This window comes from Callospermophilus lateralis, chromosome 2 (assembly GCF_048772815.1).
Source record: "Callospermophilus lateralis isolate mCalLat2 chromosome 2, mCalLat2.hap1, whole genome shotgun sequence".
Lineage (NCBI taxonomy): Eukaryota > Metazoa > Chordata > Mammalia > Rodentia > Sciuridae > Callospermophilus > Callospermophilus lateralis.
The window spans coordinates 182,025,119-182,048,907 of record NC_135306.1 but is presented as its reverse complement, the minus strand read 5'-3'; the positions used below and the strand labels follow the sequence as shown (position 1 = coordinate 182,048,907).

The 23,789-nt window shown below is 36.0% G+C and overlaps 1 protein-coding gene across 1 annotated transcript; it reads left to right on the top strand.

Annotated features, from left to right (window-relative positions):
• The first annotated feature begins 38 nt into the window (after positions 1-38).
• Apip (APAF1 interacting protein) lies at positions 39-22,676 on the top strand. The gene is made up of 7 exons (XM_076844338.2): positions 39-187; positions 12,099-12,199; positions 16,430-16,478; positions 18,454-18,571; positions 18,881-19,016; positions 21,753-21,920; positions 22,482-22,676. Exons 1-7 carry the CDS (start codon positions 131-133, stop codon positions 22,579-22,581), a joined length of 729 nt encoding a protein of 242 aa, XP_076700453.2. The 5' UTR covers positions 39-130; the 3' UTR covers positions 22,582-22,676.
• Positions 22,677-23,789: the final 1,113 nt, after the last annotated feature.

Genomic DNA, 23,789 nt, shown 5'->3' with positions numbered 1-23,789 from the left:
GTACGCTCCGCCCCCGAGATGCCCCTGTCGCCGCCTGATTGCACTGTGGCCTGGCCGCGGTAGACCGGGCGGAGCGCTGGGTGCAGAACCGTGTGGAGGCTGGAAATCGTAAGTGCCCCTCGTCCGAACCATGTCTGGCTGCCACGGTCCGGAGGGAGACTGCTGCTCACGGCAATGCGTCGCGCAGGTAGGGGCGGGGCCGCCGGCGCCGCTCTTCCTAGGCGGCAGGGCGCTGGCGCGGGGTCGCGAGCCGCAGGGTCGTGGGCGGGGCTTCCGCGGGTGCGCGCGCGGCCCCGCGGCCTGGCTGCGCGCTTGACTGCGGGACCTGGGCCGCGGACTCGAAAAGGAAGAGTGACAGTGAGGAGCGCATTTGGGCCGCTGTCGCATGCATGTCCGGATGACAGACCGAAGGAGTCTTGAGGCACTGGAGTGGAACTGGAGCGAAAGCGGAGCTCCTCGAGCTTCTTTTCTGCGCCTGGCGACCAGCTCCACGCTGATGAACTGCAGCTGGGCCTCCGGAGCCTGCACCCTTTAGTAGAATTGCTCCTTACCTGACTGTTTAGATGAATAACGGGGTGATTCTGCCTAACGATTCTTCCTTGAGTAGAAGTCAGGCTGCCGGTTTATCATTCACTTATACACAACCAACAATCTTACTGGAAGCCTTAATGAACGCCTTTGAGTGTCCAGAGAGTGGTGAACATGACAGATGGCCGGAAGTCCAGAGAAGAACTAGACCAATTAACAAATTCAGTATAATGCATAAGAGGCAGGAAAAGCCCCCTAAGCTTAGTTCTCTGATCAAAGGGCTGAAGGTCTCACTGGGAAGATTTTATTACTAAGCATTTGTAAACCGTTATGTTGTTTTGAGTAAGTGACTTCTCCCAAATTAGCAAACACGACAGGTTAGAATGCTGGATAGACATGATTGTATGAGGAAGATGGTGATATTGGATACAGGACAGATCACTGGAGATCATTTTGAGACAGATGGGTTTGGAGAATAAGGAAAGTGAGAGTAGTCCAGTAGAAGAAACATTGCTAAGACTAATTTTAGCACATGTGTACATTCCCCCAGTAATTAGATCTTTGGCAGTGTCTAAGAGAGCAGCATGTCTAAGCTTCAAAGAGCCTAAAACAAGAAAACTAAGAATAAACTAAGATTCTCAAACCAAAAATGGCCACAGGACAACATGTAGAACAGGCATCTTTTATTTGCTTCACTCTGTGGTCATGAAAAATGTGAGCTACTTTTTCAGAGTCCAGAACAATCTTGGCTTCTATTGAAATTTAAGAGCATTTGGTGTGACTGGACCCTTATTTATGGGGTCTGATTGAACTGACAAATACTACTAATTTAACCCAAGGCATGTGCTTCCACTCCTCAAATTAGATTTGCATGTACATTTAACATTTTTGTTTGCTTTGTGTTACAATAATAAATGAGAACAGCAATAAGAAAAGTTTTGAGGCATAAAATTTCAATGCAGTTTTAGAGGGTGCAACTGAAAGAGTTTATCCTTAAGGAAGAGGAGTGTTCAACTGTGATTGTTTCAGCAAATATAGAATGAGGGCCTACTGTGTGCCAGACACTGTGAATTTAACATAATGCAAGTTACAGCTAATTCCTTCCCCCATAGAGAGTGCCGTGTAGTGGGAGAAACAGTAAAGAGACAGTATGACAATATAATAGCACCACTATGGGAAAGTTCAGGGTGCAGTAGGGTTTGAAAATGCCTCTGGAGGAAATAAAGGTATCAACTGAAACCTAAAGGATCAGGAAAACCACAGTAAGAAATGAAGCTGGGTTTTCTAATTTCAGGCTTACACTGGAGATATTTCAGGTTACATCACAATAAAGTCACACAAAAGCTGTAGTTTCCTAGTGCATATAAAGTTATGTTTACACTATAGTCTATTAAGTGTACAATAGCATTATGTCTAGAAAATAAACATAATTTTAAAATATTTATTGCTAAAAATGGTTATGATGATCTGAACTATTGGAAATAATGATACTACTGATAGGTTTACAAAGCTCAGGGTTGCCACAAACCCTCAATTCATAAAAAATGCAGTATCCAAAGTACAATGACATAAAGCACAGTAAAGGTAAGCCTGTAGAAAGAGTAGCATGCACAGAGTCTTGGAAAAAAGGGCATTGTCTGTTCTCATATCAAAAGAATCTTGGTGTTATGGGAACAAAGTAGGGGACAGGGACTTGGGAAAATGATGAAGCTAAAAAGATGAATGCTAGGACCCAAACTAGAGGGCTCTTTAAGCCATCTTAGGAATACAGATTTTTGTTTTAAGGGCAATGAGATAATAAGAAAGATGGCTGAAGAAAGTGTATGGGGTGACGGGCTGTGGTTGTAGCTCAGTGGTTGAGCACTTGCCTCACATGGGTAAGGCACTGGGTTTGATCCTCAGCACCACATAAAAATAAATAAATAAATAAATAAATAAAAGATATTTAAAAGAAAGAAAGAAAATGTATGGGGTGCTGACTGGATTGGAATCTGGAGGCTTAGATACAAGCCAGGAAGCTGTAGCAGGAACCCAGGCAAGAAATGCCAGTGCCCTCAGTGAGGGATTAAATGGTAAAGTCTAGAGGACGTGATGTTGATTCGATGGGGATGGTGAAAAAAGGAGCCAGGAATGACTTAGATTTCTGATGGGGTGATTGGGAACTGGTGGACTCTCAGAAAGAACACGGGAGGAAGAAACAGTTGATGATAAGCCTGTCATAGACATAACAAATTTGAGGTTCCTGGCTGGAGTGAGATATTAAAAGCTGGGTATTTGTGGCTCTGAAGCTCAAGAAAGAGAGCTGGATTGGAGATGAAGTTTTGGAAAACACCAAAGCCTTCCCTCTTGTATTTATTGTACTTTATTTGATGGACACCCTCTCCCTAAACCCCTATTACATTAATTGCCTTCCTCTGTGGGCTTTTCAATAATATTATTTTATCATGCTTGCCTGTAACTTTTAAGTGATTTGTTTCATGGACTTTCTTCCAGTATTGCAAAGATTTCTCAGGCACTGATGTATTATTTTCAGGATAGATTCAGCTTATACCAGTAATGTCTAGGCTGATTTTCCAGTCCAAAAATTCAATCCCAAATGACCTCTGATACTTGGACTAAATTTTTCTAGTATCAAAAAGTCAAGGGGGTTGGGCTGAGGTTGTAACTCAGTGGTAGAGTGTTTGTTTGCCTGAGTTAGATCCTCAGCACCACACAAAAATAAATTTAAAAAAATGCTGTGTCCGTCTACTACTAAAAAATAAAAATAAAAAAAAGTCAAGGGGTATTTCCCTAAGAGAGAAAGTGTTTACTTAGAAGCTGTGTATTAACAAAGTCCAGATTCTAAAAGTACTAACATGAATAAGTCATTATTCTCTGTTCTTGGGAAACTAAGGCAGTTATAAATGCATACCAGTTAAATAATATACTATATAACAGAATTAGGCAGTGGAAGGAAGAGGAGAAGACTAAATTCTTAAGGAATTTTTGCAAATGCAGAAAGAGGAAAGATAATTGGAAACAGTAATTCAAGGAGGACTTTATGGAGAATTGTGGATGTGCTCATGGTTCTAGAGGGACACCAAAAGGAAGTTCCTTAGGGTGACCATATGCCCTATTTTAAGAGTTTACAATACATAACTGACTTTTTTTTGCTGGGGGGAAAAAAATCTGTTTTTTTTTTTTTTTTTTTTTAGGGAAACCAGAAACTGGGATTTTTGTATAGAAATCAATAATTTTCAAAATTTTAAATGTCAACTCAGATTCTAAGTATTGTACAGACAAAATTAATTACTTCGTGGAAGTCTGATGCAATCCCCAAGTTATCAATTTGTGACTTCTATAATATATTCTTGAATGTAAGATATATGATCTTAATTCATCCAGTATTTATTAAGCCAAGCACTGCGGTAGGAGTAACTTAGAAAGAGCATGTTGCCTACCCTTTAGTGAGCTGTGCAGAGTTGGGGAGAAAAAACAAGTAGGCACTGTTTTTACTCTTTTTGGAGGGGGAGTTACCAGGGATTGAACTCAGGGGCACTTGACCACTGAGCCACATCCCCAGCCCTATTTTGTATTTTATTTAGAGACAGGGTCTCACTGAGTTGCTTAGCAGCCTCACTTTTGCTGACACTGGCTTTGAACTCAGGATCCTCCTGTCTCAGCCTCCCCAGCTGCTGGGATTACAATCGTGCGTCACCCTGGTTTGTTTTTACATTTTTTGTGGTTGTTTGTTTATGTGTCATAGTGTTTCTGAACAAATGTTTGTTCTTTGATATTTCTACAAAACAAGGCTATCCAACTCCCTGCCCTTTGTTTTCCTGGAACTCAACAGTTCCGTGGAAGCAACCCAGTCTCATGATCATAAACTCCCTGCCCGACCACTACCTCTTCACCTCACAGATTTTGTGGGTGAAGGAATTTTTCGTTCTGTGGTCCCTTCTGTGTGCCCTGTATCAGAGGATCCTTCACACTCTATCATAAATAGGTACCTTTATGGAAGGCCTCCCACCAGGTCTGCTGAGAACGTTCCCAGGAAAGGGAAGGAATCACTCACTGTTTGAGTTAATGTCTCTACAAATATCACAGGGTCTTACCACAGCTAGCCCACCTTCTTTGTTCCTTCACTAGCCCCTAAACATTCCTGAGAAATATTCCTCAACTGTGCTGCGTGGGCTCACTTCAGACTCATGGTTTCAACCTCATACTCCAGCAATGCTCCTGTGTCCTACAGTAGTGCCCACTCCCTAGTACCTTCTCCCTAGAGGACTGTTTTATACCCTTATTTTCTTGTTATGCCTCTCAGACCATCCCCACACTCTCAGCTGATGACTCCATTGATACTTAAGAAAACAGAAGTCACTAGATGTGAACTTCCTCACCTTCCCACCATAAAACCTACAGATATGCCTGAAAATGAACCCAGCTTCCTTTCATTTCATAAAATGGAAGCAGCCCATTTCTTCCACCAGTCTCAGGTCTCCAGGCCTTTCACCTTCTGAAGTTATTTCTCTCCCTCTCCCTGTCTTACCATCAATCATTTCCTCCCTGGGAGGACTCATCAGCAGGGCTTTCAGATCACTACATGATCCGGTCCCTGTGGTCATTTTCCACCACTCTCAGCACTTCATCACCCTGCCCTAGCCAGCTGGTCTTCCTCGTGCCAAGCGCTTTCTCACTCCGGACCTTCACACCTGTCATTTCCTCTGCCTGGAGTCACCTGCCTCTCCCCAGCACAAAACTACTTGTGCACACACACGAGTTCTTCACACACCAGTTTAAGATTAAATGCCACTTGTTTAAGCCTTAACAACCTGATTAAAGTTGATCCCTGCTATTTTTCTCCAAGTCCCTATTTGTTCCTTACCACTTATTACAACTTATTTATCCTTTCATTTTACTCTTTTAAAACTCTACCCTGGGGTATAAATTCTTTTAGGGCAAGACTTTGTCTTGTTTGTGGATGAATTCCCAGGGCCTAGAAAAGTGCTGTGCACATAGTAAGCCCTTAGTAAATGTTGATGGCTGACATCCCAGAGAATGGTATTCCTCCCCACCCAGCCAGAATGTGAAAGTATTCTTTCCTTCAGTTTTCTCACCCAGAATTCTTTCTTTCTGTTTAACTTTCCAAATCCACTTCTGCTCTCACTACCTCACCAATTCATTTTCAAATCTCAGCAGTCTCTTAATGCTCTGGTCTTTATCTTAACCACCCTTCAGCCTCTTCTGTTCACTGACACGATAGAACATTTCACTGACAAAATCTGATCATCTTAGATTTAAACTCCTCAATGGTTTTCAGTTTTCTATAAAATAAATCCCAAACTTCTGTGCACACCACGAAAGATCCTTTATATGCTGCCTCCCTCCTACCTCCATCCCACAAAACCACCAATTTGTAACCATTTCCAGCCACTGGGAGTTCTCTCCAATTTAAGTGTCCTTTCTCTTCAAATGACCAGTGTCCTCCCACTGTGCTTCAAGACTGACTTTAGTCACAGTTCGTTTGTGAAACGTTTCCCAGTTCCTGTTCCCTTCTGTCAGTACCTTCTGATCCCATAGTGCCCTAGACTATCTTGCTGAGGAGCTCAACCTAGTAAAGAAATTGTTTTCATTTTATAACAATTTCTTTACTAGGTTGAGCTCCTCAGTGGTAAGGATTTTTATCTTATATTTGTTTCTTCAGGGCTTGTCACAGAACCTAGCACTCAGTAAGGGTGCATTGAATGTGAGTATGTGATAAACACACAAGAAAAGTGAAGAGAACAAATGTCAAGGCACAGTATTGGAGGAAGAGTGACCACTTCCCACTGGGAGATTAGTGAAGGCATCATAAGTGAGCAGGGAGCCTGGTGTAAAGGCTCTTAAGGAGGAGTTTGATGGAGTCATAGTAATTAGAGATTCAGTCTAAGCAGTAAGAGCCCAAAGAAAATTTAAAAATATGTATCCTTGGCTGGTAAGAAATCATGTCTTAGTTATCTATTGCTGCATAGCAGATGACCTTGTAGCTTAGTAACTGAAATCACAAACAGTAATTGTGGCCCATAATTTGCAAGGATTAGGAAGGAACCCAAGAGCAGCTGTGCTCACATTCTGGCTCAGCATCTCATGAGGTGGCAATTGGGCTGTTGGGTGGGTTGACAGTCAACTCAGGGCTTGATTACAGCCATAGGATCTGCTTCTAAGATCACTCAAGCGAGTTTGGCAGGCCTTAGTTTCTCATTGGTCATTGGCCTTGAACCTCAGTTCCTTGCCAAATGGCCATCTTCCTGGGCTTTCTGATTACTCTTATGCTTCAGCAGCTGGCTTTCCCACAAAGCCAATGATCTGCAGAGAGAAAGATCAATCAAGATAGAAGCTACACTCTTCCATGACCTAATCTCAGAACTGACATACTGTTATCTCTGCCATAGTTTCTTGGTCACACGGATCAACTTGGGTAAAATGGAATGGGGTCATCAGGAGGTGGAGAACATGAGGAGCCATTCTGTAGTTTGACTACTGCAACGAAGGTGACTAGACCTGAGATATTTGTATAAATACAGAAAGAACCTAGCAGACCATGGAGTATTTGAGCATTAGATGATTTGAAGAATGGAGTTCGTGATCAATATAGTATTAGTTTATGATTCATATTAGAGGATAAGCTGGAATAGAAGGAGGAATTGTAGCAAGGAGACCAAATAAAAGATTACCTCCATACTCCCAAATGTCAGTCCCTAAGAGAGTTTTTACTACAACTATATATAGCAAAGTAATAAAAATGAAGACAGCGAAACATGAATTTCACTAAATTTAATTGAATGCAATTTAAAAAACTAGTTTTTATTCTGAGGTTATCCTCCTATTCTTTTTATGTTAAAAATGTGCTTCTTTTTTGAAGAAGGTGATAGTGGATAGTTAAATGTAATTCATGTCATAGCCTGACAATCTTAGGTCATTTCCTAAAATCAAAAGGAAAAAAATAGAAAAGTAAAACTGCTATTGAAATTCACAAGTCTGGAAATCACTGATCCATATTATTAATATGAGGAAACTGATACCAGAAAATGTCACTGACTTGCCTTAGGGCACACAGCTAGTGGCGTCAAAGCTGAAACCAGATTCTTTGTCTTTGATTTCTATTCAACACTTAACTGAAATGCAGAGGAAAGAGAAGAATTTTTAGTGTGGCAAGAGGAAGAAGAGAGGGCTTCTGAGTGAAGGTGATATTGGAAAGCAAAGCAACATGCACAGAGAGGAGAATAGAATAAATGTGCAGAAAGACACAAAGACCAAGCACAGAGAGAAAATCTTGACAACTACTGCACAAATATATCAGTCCCTTCCTGAAGACAGTGTCAGAAAAAATTGTGAAAACTTTGAAATGAGTAAAAAAAATTACTAGGTGTTTTAGGATTATCTTTTAGCTATTTTATAAGTATGTAAATTACAGAATACTGACAGTAATGCACATGACTTGTTTATGACAATAAACTGTGTTCAATAGACATTAGATTTATAGTTACCCTAAGGCTATTGTCCAATTGTGCCTTCTTTGTGAATTCAGGATTCTTGATTACTTTTTTTGGAGAGGTATATTTGGGATAAACCTGGGGGTGCTTTACCACTGAACTTCATCCCCAGTAGTTTTTGTTTGTTTGTTTGTTTGTTTGGTATATTTTGTTTTATTTTATTTTATTTTTTTAATTTTGAGAGAGGGTTTTCCAAAGGAGGACCTGATCCTCCTGCCTCAGCCACCTGAGCCACTGGGGTTATAGACATGTGCCACTGCCCAGTTAAGATTCCTGATTACTCCTATACAAGTATACTGAATTCTCCTTTGAATGGTTCTAACATCTTACGGTTTCCTTATTAATTAATGAGCTAAGTATTATTTTTTATGTTATCAACATCATCATCATCATCATCATCATCATTTTTGGTGCTAAAAATTGAACCCAAGGCCTTGCACATGCTAGACATGCACCGTGCCACTGAACTATACCTCCATCCTGACAAATCTAAAATAATTTGTCTGAGTATCCCAGGAAAATTATCTTTGAATAACAAGTGCCTGGATTTAATTTTTTTCTTATACCATGAATTGAACCCAGGGGCATTCAACCACTGAACCACATCCTCAGCCCTTTCATTAATTCATATATATATATATATTTTTTTTTTTTTTTTACAGATGGGATCTCACTAAATTGCTTAGGGTCTCACTAAGTTGCTGAGGCTGACTTTGAACTTGAGATTCTCCTGCCTCAGCCTCCTGAGCTGCTGGGATTAGAGATGTGTGCCACTGTACCAAACTGAAGTCTGGATTTTCTTAAATTGAAACAAAATAATAAGTTGTTAAAAATTTTTTAAAAAGGAGAAATCATTGGGAATTAGAGCCATTATTGGCTATGAATAGGTATCTCAGTAACAAGTCTGATTTCCTTAAAATAACTAGATTAATAATTTGAAAAAATACTGCATCAAAAACATTCTAGGCTTTAATATTTTTCATATATACTAAATACTGTTAAATATGTTTCTGTCTCACAATAGAACCTCTATTTTATTTTTTTCTTATTTTTATTGTTTTTTTAAATAAATGACAGCGGAATACATTACAATTTTTATTACACATAGAGAGCACAGTTTTTCATATCTCTGGTTGTATATAAAGTATGTTCACACCAATTTGTGTCTTCATACATGTACTTTGGATAATGATGTCCATCACATTCCACCATCATTGCTAACCCCCTGCCCCCTCCCTTTCCCTCCCACCCTCTGCTCTATCTAGAGTTCCTCTATTCCTCCCATGCTCCCCCTCCCTACCCCACTATGAGTCAGTTACCTTATATCAGAGAAACATTTGGCATTTGTTTTCTTTGGGGGATTGGCTAACTTCACTTAGCATTATATTCTCCAACTCCATTCATTTATCTGCAAATGCCATGATTTTATTCTCTTTTATTGCTGAGTAATATTCCATTGTGTATATATGCCACATTTTTTTTTTTTATCATTCACCTACTGAAGGGCATTTAGTTGGTTCCACAGTTTAGCTATTGTGAATTGTACTGCTATATACATTGATGTGGCTGTGTCTCTGTAGTATGCTGTTTTTAAGTCCTTTGGGTATAGAATGAGGAGAGGGACAGCTGGGTCAAATGGTGGTTCCAGTCCCAATTTTCCAAGGAATCTCCATACTGCTTTCCATATTATTGGCTGCACCAATTTGCAGTCCCACCAGCAATATATGAGTGTGCCTTTTCCCCCACATCCTCACCAACACTTATTGTTGTATTCTTAATAGCTGCCATCCTGATTGGAGTGAGATGATATCTTAGAGTAGTTTTGATTTGCATTTCTCTAATTGCTAGAGATGATGAACATTTTAAATAGTTGATTATAATGAATATTTAGATACATATTTTAAATTTAATAATTGAATTGAAATCCAGATCTAACAACAGGAAAGTAATACTATTGACATTCAAAAGAGAACTAAATACTAACTAAACCTTTCTTTCTTGTTATTTCTTTTTAAAATATATATTCTGATTTTTAGTATCTTATCTGAACAGTTTTCTAGGACTGCATTTTTCACCAAATGTATCTCTGTCGGTGACTCTTAACTGATCATGTTGCTTTAATTGAAATTTTACATGTCTGAATGACTGGATGAAAATGCACTAACAGCAGCTGCCTGATTCTTATTCCTATAAGCATGAAGCTTACTAATTGCTGTAATACCTAAGTATTGGAAAAGACAAAGAGAAGGGGGAGACCCATAATAACAGACCATTTTCAATAATGTTTGCAATTTGTTCTGCCAATTTGCTTTTAAGGATTGGAAAACTGCAGGAGTCTTCCTGTTAACTCTACTTTAATATGTAATTAAAATATCATTTATGTTCCCAAAAAAGGAAATAGTGAATTATACAGGGCATGGATAATTTTGGCTAGATTTCTTAAGAACAGAGACAAGAAATATCTTTTATTTTAAGTAATAATAAAATTAATTTTAATTCAAGAATTTTTAACTCTTTAAAACAGGATTTAAATCACACATTGTGCCTGGAGCTTCATATGCGTTGCATCTCTCACAGCATGCTCATTCTGTGAATGAGTAAACTGAACCACAAAGTCATGTAAGCAGTGAGTGATGTAATGTGGATTTGACTTCATGCCTGCTAACTCTTGAGCCCGATGCATCAAAACTTTTAAAAAGTTTCTAGTTTCCCATATTCCTGATATTATATTTTGAAAGCTACTCCATCAATATCATTCATAATACTTTCCTAAAATGAAATGTGTTTATAAAACATTAGCAGGAAATTGGGGAAAACACCATAATTGCAGGTATCCAATTAAGTAGCTGAGACTTTAGTCCATTATGTAATGGTTCTTCTTTTGACTCAAAGGTGTTTTTCTCCTTTACACAGGACCAAGATCAGTAAAGGCAAGCTTGCTTGCCTGTGCTCTTCTGCATAGTATGTCTGTTTCTTGTTTGCCCTTTCCTGAAGGGTACAGCCCCTTAGGTTCTCAAGCTTATGGTTTATATAGCCATCCGAATTGAAGCTCAGTGTCATCAGACTTTTTCAAATACCTTAAAAATTCTGGCTTTAGGCTCCCAGGTTTCTAACCCAGATAGTCTCACTCTCATTTCTCTATGGCCCCTCTGAATCCTTACTTTCTTGACAGTTTGGCAACTTATTTTGAAATATTTGTAAAAATAATTTGCTTAGCATTTTAGCTTGATTTCAAGGTAAGGGTTGTATATCATACTTCATACTGCCAAAAATGAAATTCATTGTATTTCTATTTATTTTTGTTTTTAATAAATTGTTAAAAATTTTTAAAAAGGAGAAATCATTGGTATGTTTTTTTTTTCTAAAGAAGTCATTATTGGACTTATAGATAAGGTTTGATATTTATTTCAACGTTTATGCATATACTCATATAAACACGTGTCTTCATAAAAATGGGTTTAGCAGGTTTTGTAATTGTTTCTGAGTGTTTTTAATACTCTTTACTTGATTTAATTTTCCATAATGAGTATATATTACTTGATAATAATAATAAGAGAAACATCAAAATAATTTTGGAAAAAAAGAGGATAATTTTTAAGTAAAAATAAAACTGAACAGTCTGTGTTGAACATGTAGCTATCATGATATCTCATATATATCCTGCCTTAATTGAACAAGGTTTTTTTGTAATAATGTGTTTATAAATAAATTTTCTTGACAGACAGAAGCATGTTCCTTTCAGCACCAGATTTTATTTCTTTCAACCATTTCATTGGACCTTGTAATACATACTGGGCATCCTACCTTGTTCCTGAAGCCTGTTAGTGATGAACTATACGGCCCCATACTGAATACTCCCAGATTGCCAAATAATATAGTAAATCTATTTCATGAACATTAAAAACAAAATATGTTTGTAATAGTTTTCTTCCTCTCTGTCCCGTCTCTGTAGTAGATTTTCTTAAGTTTCCTTAAATGAGCTTCATATTAGAAATACCAGCTGGAATAGTTATTTGATAAAATAATGCCTACTTTAAAAATTATTATTTTCTTTTTAAGGACAATGAACATCCAAGATACCTGATTCCAGAACTTTGCAAACAGTTTTACCATTTGGGTTGGGTCACTGGGACTGGAGGAGGAATTAGCTTGAAGCATGGGTAAGTTTCTGGCTGGCTCATCTCCGGAATTTTCCATATGAGTAGAACACAGGGAGCCTAATGTGGTATGTCCAAAGAACAGCTAATGATAAGTTCTATGTGATAGTGAAGGTATTTCATTTCTAAATTATCAAATGGCTGTTTGCATAACTAAATGGAGCCAGTGTGCAGAAATAGTTATAATAAATACCTAAGGATTTATGAACTGCAGTTTCTAATCAATTTTTTGTCCTCAATCCTTTTGAGTACCAAAATTAGATTATGTTTTGCAAGTATGTTCATATGTCTGGAATTATAAAAAATACTTTCTAGGTAGATAAGATTTGTTTCAAATGTTCAGAAACTTATTTTTAAATCACTTAAATACAGATTATTAACCATTAAAATTCTAAAGGTTATGCTTTATTGAGTCAAAAGAAAGACCATATGCTAGTCTATGTATCATTATTAATGGAACATAGCACTTGCTGGTCTTTATTCCTCAAGAAGTATTGGACTTATCAAATATTGGGCAAAACAAGAGGTATTAGACTTACCAAAACAGAAAGAATAAATAGTTCATTAGATTGTTCATTAGATTTATTCAGTGTCTTTCCTCCAGGAAAATGAAGAATAAATACCTTACTAACAATGAAAATAAAGATTGTGGCACCTAATTTCTTTCACAGGTTTCTAAAATAGGATTAATATTTTCCTCTGAAATATTACTATCTGGAGACTAAATGCTAAGCTGAGTAATTTATTATCCTAATTCATTTTCTTTAACAAAATTGGATTGTTAAAACATTGCTATGCTATTGAGTGAAGATAGATAGATAGATAGATAGATAGATAGGAGATAGAGAAAGAAAGAAATGCCCCCCTCCCGCAATGAGGCTGCATGGCATAATAAGAAACAAGATATAAAATAAATCAGAACATTTTGGACAAAAAGGATTTTATAGCATACCACAACATGATGCCATTATAATTTCATCCTCTTCAAGTTACCAAGTATAAAATATTAATATTAGTAATATCAATAATATTAATTATTATTAATAATAATATTAAGAATGCATTCTTCTAGAGTCCAGTAAAACCATGTTCCATGTGGTAGCTCTGTATATCCATCTGTGCTGCCCTGTCACTATCACCCCAGTGGCTAATGTGTCAATTCAGCATTGTACAAGATTTCAGATTATTTTGCCAAACTTTTAAGTTGTTCTGTTACAGCAGACTCAATGCTAACAACAATTTTTTCATCTCACTTATCCATTTAGAAGCTGAGTCACAGTAATTTGGTTTTCCCATCATACTATGTATAATAAATCATATTCTAAATGTTGCCTTTAATTAACTACTGTTTGCATGTGTGAAAAGTTTTTGTACACACAAAACAAAGCTGTCTCTTAAAATGAACTGAAATAACCATTTCTAATTGCCTCTTAAAAAATAGTAGAGCTAAAAATAAAGGAGAATATAGAACTCAAGAGGGATTTATTTATTTTTTAAAATATTTATTTTTTAGTTGTAATTGGTCTCAATACCTTTATTTTTGCTTATTTATTTTTATGTGGTGCTGAGGATCAGGCCCAGAGCCTCGCGTGTGCGAGTGCTCTACTGCTGAGCCACAACCCCAAGGCTAAGAGGGATTTATTTTAACCACGTCATAAAGACTTTTCTTTCTAGCAGAATTTTACTAATCCATGTACTGTGGCTGTATGTGGCCACGGTAAACCACTTATTGGCACATCGTTTAAAATTAAATGGCTTTCATAGCACTACAATCAATTTATAGGAAAGTTGCATCATTAAAATACTTTTTCTAAAGATTCTTACTGGGTGAGGAGCTCCTCCTGGAGGTCACAGATAGAAAGAGCCACATCTTATGGCACTGTTTGGAACTGTAATACATTTGAGCCTTACAGACTGAAATAGGCATTTTGTGGCAAAAAGTTGAATTTTGCTTCTGATATTTAAACGACTTCATGAGCCCGCATCACTTATTTTGTCAAGAATATCATTCTCATGTTGTCAGTGATAGTTGGTTTTCTTTTTCTGGCTCTTAGGGCAAATAAATTTGGAATGTGTTTTTAGAATATTACTGGCAATAAGCTCTTTGGGAATACAGAATTGTTGACTGATTATAAGGTTTGGCTAATGTCATTCCAGCTTACACCAATGGTGTGTGATATGAAAAGATATATGTAAAAAGTAGCCTAGGACAGACACAAGAGTTAAATGAGAAGAAAAAAATGGAGGACTAAGAAAACAACAGTAATGTGGGTAATCACAGGATACTCTTCCACTGTTGTGTTTAGATTGAGTCCTCACCTTTCAAATTTAACATTTCCTATTTTCACAGTATAGTATTAATCGGTGTAAGACATGTAAATCCATATCAGAGATGAGATCATTGAGTCATAGTAATATCTTAATGATTTTTTGTGAACAGAGAATAAATTAAAATAGAAGTAAGTGAACATGATCTATTATGAATTCTTGGAGTTTGTTTCTCTGTTTATCATACAGTGAAAAATCAGGGAGTAGAGAGAAGTAAATTCCAAAACTTAATAACTTAAAATTCAAGATGCTTTTCATGTGTGGCTTATAGTACCAAGTAAACACTCACTGGCTGTTTGGCGTGTTTCTCTTCTAAAATAAAAGTTCTGTCACCTTTGTATTTATCCAAATATCTCTTTCTTTGTAGATTTTAATATGTTTTTGTCTAAAACCTGTTTAGCTAATTGCCCAAAGTTGATCAAAGTCTAAATTTCCATTTTACAAAGGCAGTAATAAAAGACAGACTTAGCTTGAGAAATCACTTAAATAAACAGAATAAATGCCCTGGGTTTTCCTGTGTCATTGATGGATTTTGTTTACTAGCAGGCCATATTGTACTTTATTTTGGTCTGTTCCCAGGACTGCATAAAATTCTTCCTGCACCAAAGATCTATGAATCCACTTAACTGTGGACTCATCTCCTTATCTGTGCAAGTGAGTAGATGGCATACTACCCATAATTCTAGATTTCTTTTGTGTTACACAAAGACAAAGGTTTTAGATAACTGTTATTTGTAAAAGGCCCCTTTTAACAGTGATTCCTGAAGAGTGCCCTCTGTGTCATCCTGAGCAGCAGAGCTCTAGAACAGTAGCTGCTTCATGAAAGCTAATGCATACGTGCAGCTTACTGTGCATAGGACTTCACTCAGATTATCAGGCATTGATTTTCTAGACTTAAACTTACCAATGGAGCCCTAATTTCACCTTACATTTTCGTTAGTTTCAAATCAACAGGTCAACATAGACCCTCATCCTCACTATGAAGCATTTAATATTCATTGAGTGTCTGTATGTCTGTTCCTTAGTAGCAGAAGCATCAGGTGCTGGCATTTCCTTGGTTTCCATTTATCTGACAGCTCATTAACACTCTCCAGCAGCGATTGAAACTGGCAATTGAGCCAAAGAACTATTGTATAGTGTGGAAGGAATGTAAAGAAGATTTTGAAATTAATTTGCAAATCAAATTTGAGAGTTTCTTGTGGACATTCTCAAAGTCTAAATTGATTTCCATGCATGTGTGCAGCTTACTGCTACACTATCTTCCTTAGCACCACATCCTGTAGTAGAGATCGCTGCATGAAGCCATTCTTATATTTTTAAACTTTTGCATTTGTTTTAGCTACATTACCAATTATTTCCCAAGATGCATGTGCTTTTCAAATAGAATACGATTCTATCCAAGACACTGTTATACTGTAATTTAATAACCTGCCCAGCAGAGGGCTCTGAACTTCATGGTTTGTAATAAGCATTTCAAGCAATAATATTAAACTTGCTTCTTTGCATGCAGAAATCTCCTGTTGAGTGTATTTTCCTCTGATTGTATTTTAAAATGACTGTATTTCACATATGATAGTATGAACTCTACTGACACCTTAAGATGTTGAAAACTTATATGTTCAGATTATTTCTTCCAACTAGATAAAAGCCTGGTCAACATTGATTTTACATCATAAAAAGAAATAAATGTATATGACAAAAAGCAAGTACTAGTCTTGTGTTAAGCTACCAGCATTACCAAGGCATTAAAGTAATTTGGTTATTCTTTCTATGCATCCTGAATCTTTAATTAAGCCAAGAAACTATAAAACTTAATTTATAAATAACATTAATGATTGTACTGCAAAGATATTTTTTGTGCATAAAATTAAATAAATACCCAATTTCTATATTTTGTGTTACCAGCAATGAAATCTACATTGCTCCTTCAGGAGTGCAAAAGGAACGAATTCAGGTATGGTAAATGGATCCTTCTTTAACCCAAATGTCTTATCTTTCATTCTTGACTATTGTTTTATGAAACGATTATGTTAGTTTTGAAGGGTAGTTATACTGTGATAATTTAAATAACAAATCAACAAACATTTGATGAGTAACAAATATTTATTGAATAATTTAATTTTTTTCAGGTGGTAAGTATCTTCCATGCAACCAATGTATAAATCTTACTAAGTAGGTAGAGGGAAAAAGTGAATAGTGCTACTGTAAATCATAATAAAAGTAGTTATAATTTTGTAGCCTTATCATGCTATCTTTATCAAGTTAGTTGGGGTAATCAGATTAATGGTCTCAGTGGCCCAAATGGATTCATATTTCATATTAGCAAAACTATTTCAATTTAAAGTTATGAAACTTTATTTTGAATTTTTGAGTTTTATTTTATATTAATACTGGAATAAAATCCAAAATCTAGTTAAGACAAACATGTAATACTTCAAAGGCAAAGGGAAAAAAAGCTGCTTTATTAACAAAACATTTTTATTGTAGTTTATAAGCCCTGAGAAATAAAAGTTACAGATCAGAAATACACATGCATTACTAAGAAAAGTCTGCAGATCTATATGCTTCCTTAAAACTTGAAGTACAAGCCAAGTATGGTGGCACACCCCATAATCTCAGCTGCTCAGGAGGCTGAAACAGGAGGATCCCAAGGCCAGCCTGGTCAACATAGCAAGATCTTGTCTCAAAATATTTTAAAAAGGGAGCTGGAGTTGTAGCTTATGGTAGAGTGCTTGCCTAGCACACTGGTGGCCCTGGATTTGATCTCCAATATTAAAAAACAAACAAAAAAACCCCACACACTTTAAAAAATAATATTCCTTATTGAAATCAACCTTTCTGAATGCCAATTAAATTTCTCAGGAGATAGGGAATTTTTACTATAAAATTGTCCTCTGTGTGGGGAAAAAGCTACACTCATACATTGCTGCTGGGACTGCAAATTGGTGCAACCACTCTGGAAAGCAGAAAACTTGAAATGGAACAACCATTTGACCCAGTTATCCCACTCCTCAGTATATACCCAAAGGACTTAAAATCAGCATAATAGTGACATAGCCACATCAATGTTTATAGCAGCTCAGTTCACAATAGCTAAGCTATGGAACTAACCTAGGTGCTATTCAACAGATGAATGGATAAAGAAAATGTGGTATATATACATGATGGAATATTACTCAAGAATGACTTTATGACATTTGCTGATAAATGGATGGAACTAGAGATTATCATGCTAAGTGAAATAAGCCAATCCCCCAAATCAAAGATCATATATTCTCTCTCATATTTAAATGCTGACTCACAATAGGCAGGGGTGGGTTCACCAGACTGGACAGGATGAAGTAGGGAGAGGGAATGGGAATAGAAAATATACTAAAATGATTCAGACATAACTTTTCTATGTTCATATAGGAATACAAGACCAGTATAACTCCACACCATGTATGACCACAAAAATGGGAAGATATATATATATATCTATATATAGAGAGAGAGATATATATATATAATATGTAGATATATATATATATATATATATATATATAATATGTCTAAATACATTTTACTGCCATGTATAACTAAAAAGAATAAATAAAAAATTTAACATAAAAAGAAATAAAATTATCCTCTAAAATTTTCTTCTTATTTTATGAAATGTGAAAAAAAAAAAAAATGGTAACACCTGTCTGGGAATGTTGTTTTCTTTATTTAGTCTTCCCAAAATGTAGTTGTGAAATTACAGGGCCAAGTTAAGCTAAATGAATGAAATGATATCAGCATGATTACATATGTCAATTTTCTTCTTTACATTCTATTTTTAAACTCTCAAGAATATTTTTTTTAGTAGAGAACTTTTTTATATCTCAGTGGCATTTCTGATTGATATTTTGTAAGCCATCTTTTTTTTCTTTCTCTCCTTCTCTAAGTAGCCAGAAGATATGTTTGTTTGTGATATAAATGAGCAGGATATAAGTGGACCTCCAGCATCTAAGAAGCTAAAAAAAAGCCAGTGCACTCCCCTTTTCATGAATGCGTACACAATGAGAGGTATGCCGGAAATGCCTTTGACACCAGGAACATTTGCAGAGCGGGCTCCCCTAAGTAATAGTAGTTATTATTTTAGTTAACATTTCTTGCATATCTGTCATGTACAAGAATATTAATTCATTTGGTTCTCACATCAGGCTTTGAAGAATGTCCATTATTACCCCACTTACCCTCCTACCTATTTCATGTTAGAAAAAATAAGTCCATAGTTGTGTGTGTGTGTGTGTGTGTGTGTGTGTGTGTGTGTGTGTGTGTGTGAAGCTATAATTTGTCTTCACCAAGCATGTGACTTTATTCTTCCTCCTTCAGGAGCAGGCGCAGTGATTCATACCCACTCTAAAGCTGCTGTCATGGCTACTCTCCTCTTTCCAGGACGAGAATTTAAAATTACACATCAAGAGATGATCAAAGGAATAAGGAAATGTACTTCAGGAGGCTATTTTAGGTATTATTGCTGTCGTGGTTTTTTTTTCTTAAATAATTTGAAAGTATTTTTCCTTCTTTGATAAATAGGATACTGATCTTTTATGCGTATAATGAAATGCTGTGGGATCTATGCTAAATAATACCCCACTTAATCTTGCTCTTCCAGATCTATTCGAAATGACACAAATCCTCCTCCACTCTTCCTCAGCCAGGTAATGGTAAAGCACTAGCAACATGAATAATGAAATGTTCATTCGAGTGAAATGAAAAAAAAAAAATCTTGGCTGTGATTTCTATGGAGATAGAAAAATTCTGTCCCTACATTGAAGCACCCAAACAGCAAGATCTACCCACCTTCAGTTTGTGTGCAGGAGGCCTAAATCGCCACTAGAGTCTAGAATTCATGTTGATCCAGTTTAGTATTTCTAGAATGTTGTCATTTTTTAAAAAATGTTTTCTAATCATTTTAATTAAGAAGGTCTCTATATTTTAGAATTTTTCAGTGTGGAAGCTGGCCTGAACTGTAAGTATAGAACAGTGACCTTCCAGATAGGTTTAAGTAAATCCTCCAGCCCACAAAAATGTCATCATTATTCATAAATCTAGAATATTATGGCATGAAGAAGCATGTTCTTAGTGCCCAGGCACCAGCCACACCTTGCCTTTAAATTTAGTGGCATTCTTCCTGGGATGTCACCCTTCTTAATTCCCTAAGAGCCTGATAGCTGTCTGTTTGGAGGAAGCAGTGCCAGTTTTACTGAAGTGTTCTTCCAGCAGTATCTTCTTGTTACCGCATGTAGTAGAAGGTACACCATTAAACTGGTGAACTGAGAACTTAATTTGATTTCGGTTAATATTTATTGTGTGCCTAAAGCATTCCTCAGCACCCTGAAAAACCTATTTACAAAAGTTAAATATTTAAATTATGAAAAGTGGACATACTGGAGAAAGGACAGCCTGTGTTGCCTTTTCTGTCTCTGGGGCTTAAAGGAGAAGCCATATGGGTGCTATCAGTTTCATATGCATTTGATTACTTTGTTGAACAAATAAAAGTTAAGACAGAACAATATAGGGAACTGTGAGTTAGGATCAAAGCATAATAGAGAGCCTTTCGAATTTTGTGGAGAAAAGGATGTATCAATGAAAAGATGCTATTTATTATGTATAACATACATTTATATATATTTACAGAGTGTCAAAATTTAAAGAATAAAATGTGTGTGTGTGTGTGTGTGTGTGTGTGTGTGTGTGTGTGTGTTGCTAGGGGATTGAACCCAGGGCCTTGCACTGAGTTATACCCCCAGCCTAAAACTCTTTTAAGATATAATTTTATTTTGGGTTTGTTGGGAAATGAGGTAGTGATATTTTATCTGAGTTTAGGGAGAATCCTAAGCTGGGAGGAGGAGGAAAGAAAGAAGTTTTGACATTCTCTAGTCTTATTTTTATTGGAAGTCACCCTTAAAAAGAAAAGAAAAGAAAAGAAAAGAAAAGAAAAGAAAAGAAAAGAAAAGAAAAGAAACAGATTTAAAATACTTAGTTTTTACCGGAGGTAGTTAACATGTGTTAGTATAATTGTCCTGCCTGTTGGAAGCAACATGGCTGGTAGAGTGAAAAGAACACCATGGTCAAAGGACTACCCAGCTCTCTCCTGTTTAACCTGTCTGTGAAATGGGGGGACTAGCTTGAATTAGCTTTCAAGTCTTATTTTGCTGTGAAATTATTTTGCACCTGGAAATATTTCTGATCAGTGTCTACTAGAAGAAAATATAAGTTTGTGGTTCTCCTAGCCAGTGTTAGGAAAGATTTTGAACTAGCTACTCATTCCTTCCATGTTTGAGGATGTTTTATTATTACTTCTGTCTTCACTAATGTTAAACAACATTGGGCAACTCCAAATTATTAATGATAATTGTTCATCACACAATTAATCACATGACAGGTACTTAATCTATACCCACCCTAAAGCAGTAATTTCTGGTACCACTTTAGGTAGAACTTTTTTTTGTTGTTAAGTTACACACTACAGAGATGGGAAAAGGCAGATATTATATTAACAACATAACAGAAATTCATGTGAAAAGGAAAACTAGTCTGAGCTTTGTTTGTTTCTAAGTGACCTCAAAAATAGACTTAATTGAATTAACTATGGTTTTTTGTTTTTTTTTTTTGGTTGAACATTGATCTCATCACATGTATTTACCGAGAATAAAGTGGAAATAAAACAAGTTACAGATTTGAAAATATTCTGGAAGCATCATCATACCTTTAGTAGTTATCTCTAGAAAGTTCTTGCTATCTTACCGCCACAAACCATACCTATATTTATCGATTTATCTGTCCAAGACATTTTGCAGTCCTACAGAGATAAAACACAATGATCTTAGATTATTGGGAAATTCCTACTTAATTCACTTTTTAATCCTATCAACACTTTTGATTCTAAGATTTCCCGTCTCTTATTAAAAATATTATGATTGTCTCTGCTTCAAGGAAATACTTGTGTGATCTTGATGATTTCTTTGTTAGATTTTGGGATACTATACAAATTTCTGCCACATATACTTAAGATTGTCTGCCAAATTCCCAGGGTATCTTTTGATACAGATATTTATGCAAGATACACAGAGTAACATGCAACATCTTGTTCATAATTTGGAGTGGTTTTCCAAATAAAAAGAGAATATTTAACTGGTAATTTGTCAAAATTACTATATGTTTGTTTTAATAGAAAAAATGGCTCATTTTGTCTTTATAGATATGATGATATGTTAGTGGTACCTATTATTGAGAACACACCTGAAGAAAAAGACCTCAAAGAACGAATGGCCCGTGCAATGAATGAGTACCCCGACTCCTGTGCAGTCCTGGTCAGGCGCCATGGAGTGTACGTGTGGGGAGAAACATGGGAGAAGGCTAAAACCATGTAAGTGTAAAAACATATGGGATAAGTCACCACACCCTGAATGTGAAAATGAACAAAAAATGTCTCATTGATTTAAAATGAAGGATGATTGTCATGTTTCATTGGTCAAATAGGCTTAAATTTAAAGGGTTTATCATTATATCCAGATATTTGATTTTTACTATGTATTGATTCATTGAGAATTCTTTATTGGATGAGCCATTATTTGGGAAGGCTCTGTGGACAGAAGAGGAAGGAGACACAGATCCTAAATATATTTTATTTCAAAAAATAGCACACAGTGTAAATTTGTGTAAGTAGAATGTTTAAAAATCTCTTTTATTTCCTGAGAACTATATGACATGGTTGCCTGATTCAATATGATTCCTTTACATGTTTTTAAATTGTTTGTTTTTAAATAGTTTTTTAAATGTTCTTATTTTGCCCTCAAACTGATAGGGAAAATATGCAGGTACTAGGAAGAAAGCAGAGTTAACTGGACAGAAAGGAGCAATGTGGATATTTAGGTCTGGAGAACTCCATTTCAAGTAAACACCTTTATTTTTTCTTTTTCTTTTACAGGTGTGAATGTTATGACTATTTATTTGATATTGCTGTATCAATGAAGAAAGTAGGACTTGATCCCACCCAGCTCCCAGTTGGAGAAAATGGAATTATATAAGCCAAACAAAAGTTTAATTATACAGAGATTAAACTAAACTTAATTATTATTTAAGTGAAACAATTATTTTTTAAATGAATTGAAATTTTCCAAAAACACCATTGATTTATCACTAAATGCTACAGATGATCATATTTAATCTCTTCTGACATTGAATAATATTTGCTCATATTCTTGTAATTTAAATGACAGGACAGTGGAATAAAAATATTTTACTCAGTGTTTTTTATGTTTAAAATTTGTGATTGCAAAATATTTGTCTATAAATTAATGCCTTTTTATATGCATTCAGAGAATTCCTTTTAATATTTAAAGCTGCTGGTGATAACAGAATTCATGGTAAATTTTCATTTAATTATGAAATGAGCATTTTCTTGATTTAATGTTGGTATATAAAATTTATGTGAAACATTAAGACCTAATATATCCCCCATATTTTATGTCAAGACAGTTTTATAGATCTCACCCATAAACTTGAGCATTTCACTATACAGGCTCAGCAGCTATGATCAGAAAGTCCAAAATCCAAAACTTTTTGAGCACAGACATTTACCAGAGGTGAGAAGTTCTATAGCTGATCTCCTGTGACTGGACATGGTCAAACACAGGTGCACTAAAAATACTAAAAACACTGTATAAAATTGCCTTCAGGACAAATTGTATATGAAACATAAATCAATTGTGTGTTTAAACTTGGGTCCCATCCCCAAGACATCTCATTATGTATATGCAAATATTCTAAAGTCCAAAGTACTTCTGGTCCCAAGCATTTCAATTAAGAATACTCAGCCTGTAATAGAATATAGGATACCTTCTTATATTAAGAACAATTATGAAATTCAAGTCAGATGACATTAAGTCCAGTTTTTTACCAAACAAACCCTGACAAAACCACAGATGCAATTAATCAGAAAATGCTCCTTTTTTTTTTTTTTTAAATGGTGCCAGAAGGAATATCACCTTGATTATAAAGGTCTTATTTGGTTAATACTTTTTACATTTAAGGGAGAAAATCAATAATGCACCATCTCTGAAATGTTTTTTTTTTTAAGAGAGAGAGAGAGAGAATTTTTAATATTTATTTTTTAGTTTTCGGCGGACACAACATCTTTGTTTGTATGTGGGGCTGAGGATCGAACCCCGGGCCGCAAGCATGCCAGGCGAGCGCGCTACCGCTGGAGCCATATCCCCAGACCCTCTCTGAAATG

What these genes read in the sequence shown, in the direction of transcription:
- Apip (XM_076844338.2), top strand. Translation starts at nt 131, where the DNA reads ATGTCTGGCTGCCACGGTCCGGAGGGAGACTGCTGCTCACGGCAATGC. An exon ending in GGAATTAGCTTGAAGCATGG is followed by an intron (nt 12,200 to 16,429) that starts GTAAGTTTCTGG and finishes TTGTGTTACCAG; the next exon opens with CAATGAAATCTACATTGCTC. An exon ending in TGCAAAAGGAACGAATTCAG is followed by an intron (nt 16,479 to 18,453) that starts GTATGGTAAATG and finishes TTCTCTAAGTAG; the next exon opens with CCAGAAGATATGTTTGTTTG.